This window comes from Macrobrachium rosenbergii, chromosome 6 (genome assembly GCF_040412425.1).
Source record: "Macrobrachium rosenbergii isolate ZJJX-2024 chromosome 6, ASM4041242v1, whole genome shotgun sequence".
Taxonomy (NCBI): domain Eukaryota; kingdom Metazoa; phylum Arthropoda; class Malacostraca; order Decapoda; family Palaemonidae; genus Macrobrachium; species Macrobrachium rosenbergii.
In genome coordinates this window covers 6,064,548-6,084,694 of record NC_089746.1, presented here as the reverse complement: position 1 = coordinate 6,084,694, position 20,147 = coordinate 6,064,548, and the positions used below count along the sequence as shown (strand labels likewise).

The following is a 20,147-nucleotide window of genomic DNA, read 5'->3' as shown; positions in this document are numbered from 1 at the left end:
AGAGGGAAAGGAAAAGATGCGAACAAAGGGATGGAATGAAGAGAGTGTATCAGATTTTTATGATGTATGCATATATATATATATATATATATATATATATATATATATATATATATATATATATATATATATATATATATATATATATATATATATATATATATATATATATATGTTGTGTTTTTACAGTGTGTGTGTGTGTAAGTATGCAATGGTTATAATAGGCAATAAATTGATATATATTATATATATGCAATGGTTATATATATATATATATATATATATATATATATATATATATATATATATATATATATATATATATATATATATATATATATATATATATATATATATATATATATATGTGTGTGTGTGTCTGAATATTTGAATAGTGTAAAACTAACTGTTTGCATACGGATAAACAAGAACGGTTTTGAGCAAGCAACAACACAGAATACATTGCAAACAAACAACCTCTATAGCAAAATTTATATATAACTCATTCATCCATAAATAAAAAAAACCTCTGCTATGTTTCCCATATGCCAAAAAATTCCTCGTCACCTCGGTGTCATTATAAATTATATAGGTCCTCGTGAGATCCGAGAATAAATAGGAAGGGGAAAAGAAAGTGGGACATTTGTCAAATATGTTTTGACCACAGGCGAGCTTCCATCATCACAGAAGAGAGATGAATGCTACCCCAATTTTCCGTAGGAACACGGAGACGTCGTTAATGGGAGAGAGGGGCTGGAAAAAGAGGAGAATCTAGAAATGTTGGCAAAATGGGAAGATGAAATATGAATAGTTGGGAAAGTAAAGGAAAATTGTAAATTGCAGATATTTTCTCAGAATTTAGAGGAACTGAATGTATATTGTAAGACAATAATGATAGAAATGAATAGTAAATATTTAAGGTATTACCTATTACTAATGGAAGGCAGGAATACCCATCAGAACAAGAATATATATCAATGAGAAAACTGCGGTATTTCATAATCAGCAGCAATTATTACGGGGATATGCATTAAAAATATAAGTAATTAAATCAAGTACACATTCACATCTTTCAAGCTATTCTCGACAACAGAGTTTTGTAGCCAAAGCTCAGTGACTCTCCTCTGCAATTTATTTCAAAGAAAAGCTGTGATTCTTTTAATTATTTGTCGAAATAATATGAGTACATATAGCATGTTTTCAAGGAAGCCACACAATTTCAAAAAAGTTATTACGAGACCATTTGCCTCTACCAATCTACTTGTTTATTCATCAGCCTGTACATTCATCAACTAGAGCCATCACTTCATCTTTAGGACCTTAGATAAATACAACCCTAATATATACGAAGATCCTTGTAGTGTTGTAGAAATATGCGAGGCTTCTTGTAATGTTGCAGAAATATTGGAGGCTCCTTGTAATGTTGCAGAAATACACAAGGCTGCTGGTAATGTTGCAGAAATATACGAGGCTCCTTGTAATGTTGTAGAAATACACAAGGCTCCTTGTAATGGTGCAGAAATACACAAGGCTTCTTGTAATGGTGCAGAAATATACGAGGCTCCTTGTAATGTTGCAGAAATACACAAGGCTCCTGGTAATGCTGCAGAAATATACAAGGCTGTTGCAGAAATACACAAGGCTCCTGGTAATGCTGCAGAAATATACAAGGCTCCTTGTAATGTTGCAGAAATACACAAGGCTCCTGGTAATGCTGCAGAAATATACAAGGCTCCTTGTAATGTTGCAGAAATACACAAGGCTCCTGGTAATGCTGCTGGTAATGCTGCAGAAATACACAAGGCTAGGAGAAATATACAAGGCCCTTGTAATGTTGCAGAAATACACAAGGCTCCTGGTAATGCTGCAGAAATATACAAGGCTCCTTGTAATGTTGCAGAAATACACAAGGCTCCTGGTAATGCTGAAATATACGAGGCTCCTTGTAATGAGAAATACACAAGGCTAATGCACAAGGCTCCTTGTAATGTTGCAGAAATACACAAGGCTCCTGGTAATGCTGCAGAAATATAAGGCGAATGGCAGAAATACCTTGGTAATGTTGCAGAAATACACAAGGCTCAATGTTGCAGAAATACACAAGGCTCCTGGTAATGTTGCAGAAATACACAAGGCTCCTTGTTATGTTGCAGAAATATACGGGGCTCCTTGCAGTGTTGCAGAAATATACAAGACTCCTTCTAATGTTGCAGAAAAATACGATGTTTCTTGTAATGTTGCAAGCTTGATAGCCTATCGGCTTAGTGAGGGCTGTCATACCCGAACGAACCTCTGTAACATAAAAGCGACCTTAAAACTCAGCGAGAGAGACTCCTTAGCTATTCAGCAGACGGTTTCCCAGGTTGTAAAAGCAACGCCAAATTCTCTCTCTCTCTCTCTCTCTCTCTCTCGCTTTATTTTCCCAGCACAGCGCGGAAAAGGCACTCCCAGAGTATACACGAAAAATAAACAAATATCTGACGCAGGCAAACGAAAGCAGGAAAGATGCCTCGGTTTTGTGTTTGTGTGTTTTGGGCTTTTCTTAGTTTATTTTCTTTACTGTTTTGTTTTGTCAAGATGATTATTAGTTCAGAGTATCGATAATTTTCCAAAACAAGTTTTGACATTACAAAAACATGCAATGGTATCAAAAAATGTATTATTATTTTTATTATTATCATTAGGTCTTTCTCCTCTAGATAGAGAACGGGATATGCTGTATGTCAGGTCCACAATAATATTCAGTGGTGAATTATGCTGATTTCGTAAAAACGTTACAAGAGCTTTCGAACCCTGTCCTGGGTTCATCTTCAGTCTAACTAAAATCATCAATAAAAAAAAATATGTAAGCTCCAGTTTTAAGGATGGAACCTCGACGACGTGTTTCTCTAACGGACGAGGCGACAAGCAGGACGGTCAACTATCCAACTATAATTTAGGTGATTGCTTCTCCTCTACTTATATTTCGCGTGGCTATCCTTCTTGATCTCACTTCTTGTTCTTCTTCCGCACGTACTTCATCGATAGCGGCGACATTCTCGGAATCCCGGCTGTTATATGGTGTCTGCGGGGTGATGTGAAAGACGGAGCCTGCCATAACATTAAAACCTTTAATAAATGTTTTGATTTCATGGAAGTTAACTAGTGGGTCCTCCTTAACGAACGACTTGTCCCCCTTGAATGATTCTCCTATATTTATGGCGGCGCCCTCGAGTAATCTTCTTATGTTTACGTTATTGCTTTTGTGAATAATGTTAGCTCTATTCCAGTCTGGTCTACGACCGTTATTGCATGCGTGGGTAACTGTTGCACTATTTTGAGAATGTAATGAGAAAGCTCGTCTGTGTTCCCCTAAACGTGTTTCTAACCCCCTACCGCTTTCTCCGAAATATTTACCTTTGCAGTCTTTGCATGGTATTTCGTATACTCTTGGTACTATGGGGTTATTATGATTGTTGTTATTTTTTACTGGGTTATTTCTCATCGTGTTGGAATATTTGAAAACAATTTTAGTTTTATCCTGGATATGATTTACATATCTACATATGTTATCTACGTTAAGATTAAAAGATAAGCTTAAAACTCTATTCGGTTTTCTTCTATTGTTATCCTTTGGGCAATAATAAGACTTCCGGGCACGTGAGATGGCCTTTTCAGTGAAGTGGGAGGGGTACCTAGGGCTTCTGAAAGTTGCCTTAATGTGATGTATTTCGTCATTAATATATTCTGGATCACAACCTTGAAAGGCTCGTAATGCGAAGTTCATTATTACATGACTTTTGATATTATCATTATGAAAAGAATAAAAATATATATAGCTTTTCAGAGTTGGTTGTCTTCCTATACACTGTGAATTTAAACTTTTGCCTACTCGAATCTCTGAAGATTAATACGTGTAAGAAAGGCAACTTGGAGTCAGTTTCTACTTCAACGGTAAATTTTATTGATGGTAGGATGTCATTTGCTATTTCTACTAATTTAGTTAAATTTATTTCTGTCCCTTTGATAATTGCAAAGACGTCATCAACATATCTGACCCACAAGAAAGGTGTGGTTTCTCTATCACATCTGTTAAGAATATCTCTCTCTACGAACTCTTTTATTGTGGACCTGACATACATTATTATTATTATTGTTATTATTTCGGGAGAAACCCCTCTTTGAAGCAGGTAATATTAAATGAAATTGCTGCATCAGCTGCATTTAATTTGTACAGAGTCTTCTCTATTATTCTAATGATTGCTTTTTCTCTGCCACTGCATCGGGCGAATAACGTTCCGATGTTATTCATCTTCGGGTGGGAAATAGTGGAAATTCAGCGACTGCGTATATTTAAATATGGAGGATATAATCCGTAGAGTTTTCTACAATTTATATATTTATTTGTCAATTGAAGTATACGATTATTTCGCCAACGTTTCTCCCAGTTCCAACTGGGTACGTTCACGGCTGAGGGTAGGAGTAGATTGATGTTGATGGATGGGTCTACTCGACGTATAGTCGGTGGGCAGCAGGGGTTAGGCCTCTTGCTGAATTTTGATTGGCCGGGGTGGGGTGTTGGTCTCCCATTGGCTGGTGAAAGTTTTCTTCAAGCCAAGTTTTCAGGCATGAGGGTCACGCTGCTGTAGGCTCGCTGACCGGCGGGGCATGGGCGTGGCATCACTGGGCTGTGCGTGACGTTGCGTGACGTCGCGGCCTGGTGTTCTCCTACTTCTAATCCCATTGGTGGCAGGATTGTTCGCCTGTTTTGGTGTTTCTAGGACGGGGGTGACGCTTGTTCTGGTGTCCGATGCAGGTCTTGTCATTATTGCCATTCTTATATTTGTGGGAAGGAAGAGCACTTCCTGAGTCGTATTCAGCGAGGGCTTCTCTTGCTGGATGACGAGCGCCTCTAGTAGTCGTAGACGTCGCGATCTGCGGCTCTCCCAATTATCGTGGTGTTTTTGATAATTCTGTCACGGGAGATGACGTCCTGGTGTAGTTTTTTGGTATGGATTTTTATCGCTCCTTCTTGTGCGTGACATGAAATCCTCTTCGACAGTTTCATAGTGGTCATACCAATGCATGAGCCGGGACATCCACGGACAGGGCATTTAAACTGGTAGACTACATTAGTTTGTTTCAGAGGATCTCTTGTCGGAGGGGGTTGGGTTATTTTTCATGATTAAATCTCTTGCGCCGATTTTGATAGCAGACGACGAGGTCCTGCTTGGTGTCAACTCCGGAGGGGAATACGTTTTCTGCGATGATTTTCCTCATGATATCCTCACCTTCTCGTTATCACGGGTGCATTCTCGCTTTGTAGTACAGCTTGATTTTTTCCTGGGGATGGGGTTGCGGCCTCTCTCGCTCATCTTACCATGGATCCATTGCTGCACGTACTTCTCTGTTTACTTGTTTGTTGGAGTACCCGTTGTTAATGAGCATCTGGGAGACACGGTCGAGTTCTCTGTGGGTGTCCTGCCAGGTAGAGCAGTGAGTAAGGGCCCTCTTCACGTAGGCCTTGATGGTTGTGTTCTTATACCTCGCAGGGCACTCGCTGTCTCCATTCAGGCAAAGGCCTAAGTTAGTCTGCTTGGCATAAACAGAGGTTCTTAGGCCGTCTTCAGCCTTGCAGGTAAGGACGTCGAGGAAGGGGAGCTGGCCGTTACTGCTGAATTCGATGGTGTAAAACAGAGAACTGCGCTGCTGGAATGTGCGGCGGATAGCTTCTACCTCATTTGCGTCGTCGGCTTGCACGAAGATGTCGTCTATATATATCGGGTGTACTTGCGCGGTTTTCGTATATGGGAAAAGACTCGTTCCTCCACGGTTGCCATTTAGAAGTTCGCGAAGAGGACACCCAAAGGCGATCCCATCGCCACCCCATCTTTCTGCCTATACATCTGACCCTTATGGGTGGAAAAAGGGGCCTTCTTAGTGCATACCTCGAGGAGGGCGTAGAAGGGTCCCTATAGACACGGTCAATGATGAGGTCGATGGTTTCATCGACAGGCACATTATTGAATAAGGACTCAACGTCCAAGGAGGCGAAAGTTCCTGTCTTGACCCCCTACGTACCAAGTAGACATAGCCTGCGCTCCTCTACGGAATTTCTGGAAGAAATTCGAGATTCCCCGGGGACAGGAACCATCGCCTTTAGGTGTCCTCTTCGCGAACTTCTATATGTGAACCGTGGAGGAACGAGTCTTTTCCCCTATACGAAAAACGCGCAAGTACACCCGATGTATAGAAGACATCTTCGTGCAAGTCGACGACGAAAATGGGGTAGAAGCTCTCCGTCGCACATTCCAGCAGCGCAGTTCTCAGTTTTACACCATCGAATTCAGCAGTAACAGCCAGCTCCCCTTCCTCGACGTCCTTACATTGGAACGTTACTCGCCCGAAGCAGTAGCAGAGAAAAAACAATAATTAGAAAAATAGAGAAAAGACTATACAAATTTAATGCAGCTGATGCAGCAATTTTCATATAAATAATTATTATTATTATTATTATTATTATTATTAAATAAATTATTATTATTATTATTATTATTATTATTATTATTATTATTATTATTATTATTATTATTATTATATTATTATTATTATGTAACAAGCAGAAAAGCTATGCATGAGTAGAAAACTTACGCCAAGCTTGGCACAGCCCATGTTTTGAAACCAATGAAGCTATTGTAACCAACCAGTTGAAGACAACTAGATAAGGCTTCTGAAATGACCCATGACCCATCAGCCACAAATAAAAGTGCAGATATTTTAATCAATCAAGAAAAAGTTCATTTGATAAAGGGGGTGGGGAGAAATGGGGGTTGGTGTTGCTGATGCTGCTGAGTGCAACTAATTGTCCCAAATGGTTCATTTTCACTATTACTAAAAAGTTAAGTATACCTTAGTTTAACCAGACCACTGAGCTGATTAACAGCTCTCCTAGGGCTGGCCCGAAGGATCAGACTTATCTTATGTGGCTAAGAACCAATTGGTTACCTAGCAACGGGACCCACAGCTTATTGTGGAATCCGAACCACATTATAACGAGAAATTAATTTCTATCACCAGAAATAAACCCCTCTAATTCTTCATTGGCCGGAAGGAGAATCGAACGCGGGCCTAGGAGAGTGCTAGCCGAGTACGATATCGACCCATCCTATGAGGAACTTTCACCATTACTGGGAGGTGTCCTAACAAGACTACGTAATTTACAAAATGCATCTTTTGCCATGCACCTGAGCCTTGTAAAACAAGGTAGAAATTGTTTTTCCACAAAATCCTAACGAAGGTACGAGCGTTATCTCACATGTAGCTAAGATTTTTAAGAAGATCCTATTCACGACAGCTGTAACTTTCTCAACGCCCCAAAGAAGTAACTACCTACATCTTCGAGTAGGAAACGATACACATCTTTCGCGAAACCCTAAAACAAGTAGCTACGTCTTCCAAGGCATGAAAGCACGTCGCTATACCGTTCAAAACGCGGTAGAGCAGTCATCTACAGTTATCAACACCTACATCTTCTATCAGAAAATTGTATACATATTTCACAAGACCCTAAAGCAAGCTGTAAAATCTTTCAACGCACTAAAGCAAGATTGCTGCATCTTCGAAGGCACTGAGGCACGTTGCTACATTTTCAGTGGCATGAAAGCACGTTCCTACATCTTCCAACGTATTAAAGAACGTTGCCACATCTTCCAAGTCATTAAACCACATTGCTACATCTTCCAAGGCATTAAATCCCATTCCAACATCTTCCAAAAATAGGACGAATCACTCATCTACATTTATCACAAGACCCATAACCAGATTAAAAAAAAAGTAAAAAAATGCACCGAAGTTTCTTCAGCGCAATTGAGTTTTCTGTACATCGTATAACAAAGGCCACCAAAAATATATCTATCTTTCGGTGGTCTGGGTATAATTCTGTATGAGCCGCGGCCCATGAAACTTTAACCAAGACCTGGTGGTGGCCTGGCCTATATCGTTGCCAGATGGACGATTATGGCTAACTTTAACCTTAAATAGAATAAACACTACTGAGGCTAGAGGGCTGCAATCTGGTATGTTTGATGATTGGGAGGTGGATGATCAATATACCAATTTGCAGCCCTCTAGCCTAAGTAGTTTTTAAGATCTGGGGGCGGACAGAAAAATTGCGGTCAAAAAAAAGTGCGGACGGACAGACAAAGCCGGCACAATAGTTTTCTTTTACAGAAAACTAAAAATCCAAGAATAAACGTACCTTCCTGCGCACTGGTGGTCGATGGCGAGTCCTTTGGGAGTTCCAGAACATCTCTCGTCGTCCTACGTTATCCAAAAAAATTTTTTCCGCCCAAGGACGACTTAATGACTCCCATAATTGTGGTCGTTAGAGCAGTGATCTCTGGGGAGTCGTGATCTCTCTACCGAGCTGGTGACACAGGGAGTGACAGTAAAGGCAGAGAGAGAGAGAGAGAGAGAGAGAGAGAGAGAGAGAGAGAGAGAGAGAGAGAGAGAGAGAGAGAAAAATCGTTCTAACTAGGTGTGGAGGGACAGAAAGGGACAGTAGAGAGAGAGAGAGAGAGAGAGAGAGAGAGAGAGAGAGAGAGAGAGAGTACTGTTACCGTAAAATCTGAATCGCAACAATACAGCTACATTGAAACAGTGGACACTTTAAAAGAAAATTTTGCATGTTGTAAGTGAAAATGACAATGTCACTTAAATGTAAGTTCTAAGACTTAACCGAATTAAGTAAGAATTAATAAAATTAGAATTAATAAAATTAAGAATGCAATATTTGTATATATATATATATATATATATATATATATATATATATATATATATATATATATATATATATATATATATGTGTGTGTGTATATATATATATATATACATTGTGAATATATCAGAAACAAAGAATAAAACACAATAAACTTCAGTTCAACCAAATATTTGTGAGAAATAAACATATATGACTCGAGTGAATTTGACAAATAAAAATAAAATGCCAAAATATTTGTGTCCATGGTTTCCAGAACGAATATGGTTTTCATGATTAAATACGGTTACACAAATATATATAAAGCAAAGACAAACTGACAGACAGACAGAAAATTGTTGGTTTGCAATTAAAAAAATCATTCATAAACTTCAAAAAGAAATTAACCTCGTTTCTCCAGAACCCAGTGAAATAAAAAGGTACAAATGTACATCATAAATGCAATTAAGTTATACCATTCATACATAAATGTGACACTTTAAAAGTTAGTAACCAAATCAACCCACAGCTATGGAAAACGTACAAACAAAACTAACACCAAAGGTAAAGTAAACGAGGAAGTTTTCTGAACCAGCACCAGCAGTAAAAAGACCTCATTGAATTTCCTATCCAAAGAGAAATTTGACCTGTGATGATATGTTTATCAACCTTGTGCAGCAGACGGCGGCTATCTCGACCTTTACAACAGCTCTCCCCACTAAAGGCTATGTGATTACGCAACCCACAATTCAGTTCAAATTCAAATTCAAAACTTTATTCATATGAATACAGTTAGTAAACATATACACAAAAACATGACTATAGGTAAAAATAACTTATCCCCTGGGTCTTAAATACAGTTATTAAACATACATACAAAAATATGACTATAGGTAAAATAACTTATCCCCTGGGTCTTAAATACAGTTAGTAAACATATACACAAAAACATGACTATAGGTAAAAATAACTTATCCCCTGCGTCTTAAATACAGTTAGTAAACATATACACAAAAACATGACTATAGGTAAAAATAACTTATCCCCTGGGTCTTACTTAATAAAATCAGGCAGTGCAAAAATACTAAAATTTCTTTCAGCTGTACAAAACTTAAGATGCTTGAACTAAAATGTTCTTTACACCAGAGGCCACTGTCATATCTGCCTTCAGATGAGGGATTCTTGACGTATAAAGGCTGGGAATGGGGACTTGATTTTTGGCGTTTTCACATGAAATCCAAGGTGTTTCTTCTCAGAAAGTAAAATCACAGAAAAATCTCCATAGTAATAGAATTTTCAGATGAGTGACTCTTTGCGTATAAAGGCCGGGAATGAGGGATTTTTGTGCACTGCCATGAAATTCAAGGATTTTTCCTCAGATAGATAAATATTTTAAAAAGCCTACAATAAAGGATTATTCCTGCACTGGTCAATAGTGCGTACTTTGCGAGTTCCCAATCAGCTCTCGTCTACATTATTAAAGTTTTTTCCCACCCAAGGACGACTAAACGACTCTCATAATAGTAGTCGTTAGAGAAGTGATCTCTGTAGAGAGAGAGAGAGAGAGAGAGAGAGAGAGAGAGAGAGAGAGAGAGAGAGAGAGAGAGATACTATCATAAACTTGAATAAAAAAATCACAATGAAAGCAGAAACGTTCAAAACCCGATTTTGTCTTCTTTAAGAGAAAACTGTCTGTCTGTCTGTCTGCCTGCCTCAAATTAAGCTGGCCTTCTGCCAGCATGGGCTCTTGCTTCTGGACAACCTACAGCAAAAATAAAAGTCTCAAGATAGTAAGCTTTATATCTCGACTGATATCAGTGAATTTGAATTAAGACGGAGGAAGGAAAATTTATGACATCATGTAGATCAGAAATTAGGGCTATCACAATATCATACAACTGTAAATATGACAAGCTCATTTTTATAAAATATAATATAGACACGAAATTAAAAATATCACAATATCCTAAAACTCTGACGCATATTTAATATAAATTTATGAAAAAAGTAGTCCACATGACTCAAGCTAATTTTTTGAATATACAACAAGAACCCTTTCTAAAAAGCTTGACGAAAACAAACGGACGAAACGTCGAATTGGACTTTCACTGAAGGATTTCCCCCGAAGAAAGGCGTCTTTCTTTCCCCTGTGCCATCAGAAATAGATTTCAACGATAATGCGATTACTGGATCCCTCACAATCCGGAAACTCTGAAAACTCCGGAGGGGATTTACCTCCGAGGTTCTCTAAAACATTCCTCAGGGGCGATTAACATACAAGGGAGGGAGGGACCTTCCTTCCTTCCTCCCAAAGCAAAACGAAAAGAAAGGATTACGAACAGGAGAGCTCAAAGAGAAAGTAAAAGATAAAGTACAAAAGTGGCGTTACTCTTGGAAGATTCGAGATCGGATATCTGATGAGATTAATGGATTTTTAGTTTTCTGTAAAAAGAAAACTACTGGGATGGTTTTGTCTGTCCGTCCGCACTTTTTCTGTCCGCCCTCAGATATTAAAAACTACTCAAGCTAGAGGGCTGCAAATTGCTATGTTGATCATCCACCTTCCAATCATCAGACATACCAAATTGCAGCCCTCTAGCCTCAGTAGTTTTTTTTTTTTTTATTTAAGGTTAAAGTTAGCCATGATCGTGCTTCTGGCAACACAACAACACAAGCCACCACGGCCGGCTGAGAGTTTCATGGGCTGCGGCTCATACGCCATTGTACCGAGATACCAAAAGATAGATCTATTTTCGGTGGCCTTGATTATAAACTGTACAGAAAAGTCGATTGCGTCGAAGAAACTTCGGCGCAATTTTTTTATTTTTTTATTTCAGTCTCTCGTCCAAACATAAAACGAAAAGAAATTATTTCAAGCTGGAGAGCTCAAAGAGAAAGTAAAAGAGAAAGTAACAGGGCAAGTACAAATGTGGCGTTATTCTTGCAAGATACGAACTCAGATATCTGATGAGATTAAAAGATTTTTTATTTTAATCTCTCATCACAACGTAAAAATTAAAGAAAGGATTTCAGACAAGAAACTCAAAGAGAAAGTAGAAGAGAAAGTACAAAAGTGTCATTATTCTAGCAAGACTCCGAATCGGAAATCGGATGGGATTAAAGGATTTCTTTTAATCTCATTTAGTAATAGAGCGATTTATACTAGAAACACTGCCAGGAAATATAATCTTTCTCTTTGGAGAGAGAGAGAGAGAGAGAGAGAGAGAGAGAGAGAGAGAGAGAGAGAGAGAGAGAGAGAGAGAGAGAGAAACAAAGGTCAATCATCTATTTTTTTATGTAAATTAAAGATATCTATACCTATATCTATATATATATTTGTATCAATATCTAACCAATCTTACTACCTATACACACACATACATATATATGTATATATATATTTATATATATATAATCGAAAGCTACAAACGTCCTTTAATATCAATTCACTCTACCTCGGAAGTAATATATTTTCATATATGTTACCGAGAAGAGAGGAATTTTAAGAGTGATAATAGTCCACCGTCCGTCAAGGATCAGACCAGCGACGGACAGGGAATCAGGACATACAGTGACACACTAACCAGTCGGCTGTGTGTGTGTATATATATGTATATATATTATATGCACATATATATGAGCATATATATGTATATATATACACAATCACGCTCACACACATATATATATGTATATATGTGTATATATATATATATATATATATATATATATATATATATATATATAGAGAGAGAGAGAGAGAGAGAGAGAGAGAGAGAGAGAGAGAGGTTGGAAAATGTAAAACTATATCCGAAGTGCTTTATGAACTGATTTTGATTGACAGAAATGTGACTCTCCAATACTCGACCTTTTACCGGCTTCAAATTCCTATGAATACATCACGGGCAACAATTTTCACATTTCTTTACAAAAAGATCATATCTAATTTAGCAATTAAAGTATGATTGCTCTGCTTCGTTTAGTGTGATACACCGATCTCCTAAGGAAGACTGATTAAAGGAGAAATATACATACATTATATATATATATATATATATATATATATATATATAGCATCGAGTTAGGGGAGAAGGAGAATTCCTTGTATTTCCTTTCAATGTACTTTATTGTGCTGACGTTTCAAGACCATGTGTCCCATTTTCAAAGCTATAAATTAAAAAGACAACAGAATTAAAAATAGACTCAGATTTTAAAAACGAGAAAAAAATTTTTTACATAAAAGTATTAAAAGAAACATAACAGAAAGGAACAATGATTACCAAATAGTGCTGAAGGCAAGAGGTCCGTTTTTTGGTTCCAACGGAAACTCACGAGAGGTACAGAGGTGTTGACGTGGACTGAGTATTTAATTGGGGAACTAGCTGTTTAATAAAAAGAGATTCTAGTATTGACAGTTGGTGGTCATTCCGGGCTTGCCTATTATTTTGAATCCTTGTAATTGATATTATATTTGCATTTTCCCGTGGTCTCTTATGCATGAATTCGGGGTTTGATAATTTAGCACCCGTTCGGTAACTTACGCCACGATGAGTCTAATCTCGCAACAACCTACGAGTGGAGCCCACGTACTTTAGGTCATCTGGCGAATTAAATGGGTATATGACTCCCGAGGTCATCAGGTGCAGACTTTCTTTATATTTAAACATAGACTTGATCGTCATTGGATTATTTGGTACTAGTTTCAATTCGACAGCCGGTAAATATTTGTTTATTATCTGTCGTAAATCTTGGTAAAAATGTTTATCGTGGGCGGCAGGACCTTGCATAGAAGGTAGTTTAGGTACTGTTGGTATTCTGAATTTTGGTTGAAAAATATTATTTAAAAATTTGCGCAAATGTTTGTAAAATAGCTCAGATGGGAAACAGTTATTAATAAAATATTGGTGGAGATATAGAATTTCCTCGTGAAAACCATTCCAATCAGATGTTAAACTGAAGGCCCTGTGGAAGAGGGTAGATAAAGAGTTTAACTTAAAATTAAAGAAACAATGGCTATAAAAATTAGAACCCAGACCGGTAAAGTTTTTTCCTAAAAAATCATTAGTATCAAAATGATCATCGTGTCTTGAAACCATTATATCTAAGAAGGCAATTTATTTTCACTCATATTCGACTGTAAACTTTTATGTTTGGATGCATTTGGTTGGCATGCCTCAAGAAATTCATCTGCTCTATCTTTGTTCCTGAGCAGTAGAAAGGTGTCATCAACATATCTTAACTGCAAAAAAGCGGAAGGCAAGCCAGGGCAATCATCCAGCAGAGCGCTCCTCCAGGAGCACATAAAAATATTTGCAAGTGGACTAATGAGATCCACATGTGTTCGTCCAGTTTGAACATGATTTCCCATTAAAAATGAAGGCTGTGTCCAGCACGTAAATTGCAACAGTTTTTAAAATCCGTGATATTAAAATTATTAAAAATAGTATCTGGTTAGGAAAAATTCGATTCTAAAATAGTATCAATTGTTTCTTCCACAGGGACATTGAAGTAAAGTGACTCCACATCTAAACTAGCCATAAAGATCTGAGTCTTGTGATAAAATCCTTTCTTTAAAATTGTAGGTTTAATACTATAATTATTTGGTAGTTAAAGGGTTATTTAAAGTGGGACTAGAAATTTAGCCAGTTTGTGATCTAGGGTGTCCATATGAGGTAAGTATAGGTCTCATTGGGATACCTTCTTTTATGAATTTTGATGAAAATCCATACATTTATTCCATAAGACACCTGTGCTATATAAGGATTCATGGGTATCAGCACTTATAATATTTCGGTCTTTTAAACTTTTTAGGAAATCGATTTATTCGATCCTCGACTTTAAAATAGTAGAATACTGAGTTCTATTGCGGAAACTTTGTTTCGTCTCCCAAAATACTTTCCATTTTCTGTACATACTCCTGTTTGCTTTAAGATTACCGTACCTTTTCCCTTGTCCAGTCTAGTTATTACCAGTTCATCATGTTTACTCAGTTCCTTAAGAATTATTCAAATCATTTTTGGGAAAAGAATGGTGTCCATCTAGTAGTTAGTTATTGTAGGTTTCTGAGCTAACCCTTGTATTTGAGTACGCAGGCTCGCCACGTCAGTGTCGAGGCGGAGGAGATTAAGTAACCTGGAAAACAAAGATAAAAGGTGCCGTTGATTATATGAAGGTCTGAAGCAGGGAGAGACCAAAAATCCAGACCCCTAGTGAGCAAGAATTCCTCTTTTCGATAACTTGTAATTACTCAGGTGAACAGTATTGTTTTGAAAGTTAAGGTAAATCTGATTTTTATAATTTCACTCTCATGAGTTCGCCGGACAATTGATACATAGTCAGCTATCTTTTATTGTTATGAATTTAAAAACGATACGGTCAACAATCGATAACTTATCAATAACATTCATAAAAAGGCCATTAGCGAGTCCTGTAAGTTTAACAACATTCTTACTCTTATAATTAATCTCCATGTCTAACAGTTTCTTAGTTGCTTCATCATAAAATGGGGTTTGGTATAAAGAAGATTTATACAATTTGAACTTTACAAAATTCGGAATAATATTGTTGAGACGGCAGTATTGTAAAAATTCAAGGTCCAACTCGGCCTTCCGCAGTCGTCTCGTGGTTTTTTCCAAAGTCCTGCAAGTGGTAAGGTTCATTACCATATCAATACGGATCAATGCATGAAACCATCATAACCCCGAAGTCCTCGGAACAGAAAGAGAAGTGCGAAGATGAAGCGAAGGGCAGCCATGACGAACAGTCCAACGGAGAATCGCCAGCATTCACCATACCCAAAATATCAAAGTCGAAGGCGGTTGCTTTAAACCTGATGAACAGCATCGAGTTAGGGGAGAAGGAGAATTCCTTGTATTTCCTTTCAATGTACTTTATTGTGCTGACGTTTCAAGACCATGTGTCCCATTTTCAAAGCTATAAATTAAAAAGACAACAGAATTAAAAATAGACTCAGATTTTAAAACGAGAGAAAAAAAAATTTTTTTACATAAAAGTATAAAAAGAAACATAACAGAAAGGAACAATGAATACCAAATAGTGCGAGCAAAAAGCTGAGTGACATTCAGGGTCCGTTTTGGTTCCAACGGAAACTCACGAGAGGTATAGAGGTGTTGACGTGGATTGAGTATTTAATTGGGGAACTAGTTGTTTAATAAAAAGAGATTCTAGTATTGACAGTTGGTGGTCATTCGGAGCTTTGCCTATTATTTTGAAATCCTTGTAGTGATAATTATATTTGCATTTTCCCGTGGTCTCTTATGCATGAAAATTCGGGGTTTGATAATTTAGCACCCGTTCGGTAACTTACGCCGATGAGAGTCTAATCTCACAGCCTTCAACAACCTACGAGTGGAGCCACGTACTACCAGGTCACATCTGGGGCAATTAAACTGAGTATATGACTCCCGAGGTCATCAAAGGGTGCAGACTTTCTTTATATTTAAACATAGACTTGATCGTCATTGGATTATTTGGTACTAGTTTCAATTCGACAGCCAGTAAATATTTGTTTATTATCTGTCGTAAATCTTGAAGTAAATGTTTATCGTAGATAAGCGGGACACTTGCATAGAAAGGTAGTTTAGGTACTGTTGGTATTCTGAATTTTGGTTGAAAAATATTATTTAAAAATTTGCGCAAATGTTTGTAAAATAGCTCAGATGGGAAACAGTTATTAATAAAATATTGGTGGAGATATAATGTAGAATTTCCTCGTGAAAACCATTCCAATCAGATGTTAAACTGAAGGCCCTGTGGAAGAGGTAGATAAAGTTTAACTTAAAATTAAAGAAACAATGGCTGTAAAAATTAGAACCCAGACCGGTAAAAGTTTTTCCTAAATCGTGGTATTAAAATGATCAAGCCGTGTCTTGAAACCATTATATCTAAGAAGGCAATTTATTTTTTCACTTTCATATTCGACTGTAAACTTTATGTTTGGATGCATTTGGTTGGCATACTCAAGAAATTCATCTGCTCTATCTTTGTTCCTGAGCAGTAGAAAGGTGTCATCAACATATCTGCTGTAAAAAAGCGGAAGGCAAGCCAAAGGGCAATCGTCCAGCAGGCGCTCCTCCAGGGAGCACATAAAAATATTTGCAAAGGTAGGACCTAATGGAGATCCCATGGCCATTCCGTCAGTTTGAACATACGATTTCCCATTAAAAATGAAGGCTGTGTCCAGCACGGCCAATTGCAACAGTTTTTTAAAATCCGTGATATTAAAATTATTAAAAATGGTATCTGGGTTAGGAAAAATTCGGTCTAAAATAGTATCAATTGTTTCTTCCACAGGGACATTAGTAAAAAGTGACTCCACATCTAAACTAGCCATAAAAAGATCACAGGTCTTGTGATAAAATCCTTTCTTTAAAATTATCAGAGTTTTTAATACTATAATTATTGGTAGTTAAGGGTGCTAGAAGTGGGACTAGAGGGTTAGCCAGTTTGTAATTAGAATTCTCATATGAAGTGAAAATATGGATCTGTTGGGATACCTTCTTTATGAATTTTGGGTAATCCATACATTATTCCATAAGCACCTATGCTATATAAAGTTCATAGGTATCAGCACTTATAATATTTCGGTCTTTTAAACTTTTAAAAATCGATTTTATTCGATCCTCGACTTTAAAATAGTAGAATACTGAGGTTCTCCTATTTTTGAAACTTTGTTTCGTCTCCCAAATACTTTCCATTTTCTGTACATACTCCTGTTTGTTTAAGATTACCGTACCTTTTCCCTTGTCCGGTCTAGTTATTACCAGTTCATCATGTTTACTCAGTTCCTTAAGGGTATTCAAATCATTTTTGGAAAAGAATGGTGTCCATCTAGTAGTTAAGTTATTGTAGGTTTTCTGAGCTAACCCTTGTATTTGAGTACGCAGGCTCGCCACGTCGGTGTCGAGGCGGAGATTAAGTAACCTGGAAAACAAAGACTCCAAAGAACCATAAATTGATTATGAAGGTCTGAAGCAGGAGACCAAATCCCAGACCTAGTGAGCAAGGAATTCCTCTCTTTTCGATAACTTGTAATTGCTCCAGATTAGACACAGTATTGTTGTTTTTTTGAAAGTTAGGAATAAAAATCCCCAGTTTTCTCAATTTTACAAACATTTGCGCAAATTTTTAAATAATATTTTTCAACCAAAATTCAGAATACCAACAGTACCTAAACTACCTTTCTATGCAAGTGTCCCGCTTATCTACGATAAACATTTTTACCAAGATTTACGACAGATAATAAACAAATATTTACCGGCTGTCGAATTGAAACTAGTACCAAATAATCCAATGACGATCAAGTCTATGTTTAAATATAAAGAAAGTCTGCACCCTTTGATGACCTCGGGAGTCATATGCCTGTTTAATTGCCAGATGTGACCTGAGGGAAGTACGTAGGCTCCACTCGTAGGTTGTTGAAGGTGAGATTAGACTCTCATCGTGGCGTAAGTTACCGAACGGGCGCTAAATTATCAAACCCCAAATTTTCATGCATAAGAGACCACGGGAAAAAATGCAAATATAATATCAATTACAAGGATTTCAAAATAATAGGCAAAGCTCCGAATGACCACCAACTGTCAATACTAGAATCTCTTTTTATTAAACAACTAGTTCCCCAATTAAATACTCAATCCACGTCAACACCTCTATACCTCTCGTGAGTTTCCACTGGAAACAAAACCGACCCTGAGTGTCACTCGGCTCTTGCCTTCAGCACTATTTGGTTACCGTTGTTCCTTTCTGTTATGTTTCTTTTTATACTTTTATGTAAAATCTTTTCTCGTTTTAAAATCTGAGTCTATTTTAATTCTGTTGTCTTTTACCCAATTTATAGCTTTGAAAATGGGACACATGGTCTTGAAACGTCCAGCACAATAAAGTACATTGAAAGGAAATACAAGAAATTCTCCTTCTCCCTAACTCGATGCTGTTCATCAGGTTTAAAGCAACCGCCTTCGACTTTGATATTTTGGGTATGGTGAATGCTGGCGATTCTCCGTTGGACTGTTCGTCATGGCTGCCCTTCGCTTCATCTTCGCACTTCTCTTTCTGTTCCGAGTGAGACTTCGGGGTTATGATGGTTTCCATGCATTGATCCGTGGCCGATATGGTAATGAACTCCTTACCACCTGCAGGACTTTGGAAAAAACCACGAGACGACTGCGGAAGGCCGAGTTGGACCTTGAATTTTTACAATACTGCCGTCTCAACAATATTATTCCGAATTTTGTAAAGTTCAAATTGTATAAATCTTCTTTATACTGCAAACCCATTTTGCTGATGAAGCAGCTAAACTGTTAGACATGGAGATTAATTATAAGAGTAAGAATGTTGTTAAACTTACAGGACTCGCTAATGGCCTTTTATAGAATATTTATTGATAAGTTATCGATTATTTGACAACATCATTTTTAAATTCATGTTCAATAAAAGTATAGCTGACTATGTATCAATTGTCCGGCGAACTCATGAGAGGAAATTGAGAAAACTGGGGATTTTTATTCCTAACTTTCAAAAAAACAACAATACTGTGTTCAATGTGAGCAATTACAAGTTATCGAAAGAGGAGTGCTTGCTCTCACTAGGTCTGGATTTTGGTCTTCCTGTTCAGACCTTCATATAATCAATTTATGGTTCTTTGGGTCTTTGTTTTCCAGGTTACTTAATCTCCTCTGACACCGACGTATGGCGACCTGCGTACTCAAATACAAGGTTAGCTCAGAAAACCTACAATAGCAACTACTAGATGGACACCATTCTTTTCCAAAATGATTTGAATACCCTTAAGGAACTGAGTAAACATGATTAGACTGGTAATAACTAGACCGGACAAGGAAAAGGTACAGTAATCTTAAAACAAACAGGAGTATGTACAGAAAATGGAAAGTATTGCAGGACAAAACAAAGTTTCAAAAAATGGAGAACCTCAGTATTCTACTATTTTTTAAAGTCGAGATCGAAGATAAAATCGATTTTAAAGTTTTAAAAAGACCGAAATATTAAGTGCTGATACCTATGAATCCTTATATGCTGAGTGCTTCCTGGAATAATGTATGGATTACCCAAAATTCATAAAGAAGGTATCCCAATGAGACCTATACTTACCTCATATGACACTCCCTAGTACAAACTGGCTAAATTTACAGTCCCACTTCTAGCATAACTACCAATAATTATAGTATTAAAAACTCTGATAATTTTAAGAAAGGATTTTATCACAAGACTCAGATCTTTTTATGGCTAGTTTAGATGTGGAGTCACTTTTTACTAATGTCCCTGTGGAAGAAACAATTGATACTATTTTAGACCGAATTTTTCCTAACCCAGATACCATTTTTAATAATTTTAATATCACGGATTTTAAAAAACTGTTGCAATTGGCCGT

General features: G+C 37.2%; 2 protein-coding genes across 2 annotated transcripts in view; both read left to right on the top strand.

Annotated features, from left to right (window-relative positions):
* LOC136839705 (uncharacterized) overlaps positions 1 to 2,034 on the top strand; it is a 28,337-nt gene extending 26,303 nt beyond the window's left edge. Inside the window, exon 2 of the mRNA XM_067106058.1 lies at positions 1,317 to 2,034. Coding sequence (XP_066962159.1) covers positions 1,317 to 2,034 — 718 coding nt within the window. The remainder of the gene's footprint in view (positions 1 to 1,316) is intronic.
* The window catches only part of LOC136839129 (uncharacterized), a 239,315-nt gene that overhangs the window by 134,812 nt on the left and 84,356 nt on the right, over positions 1 to 20,147 (top strand). The window lies entirely within an intron of this gene.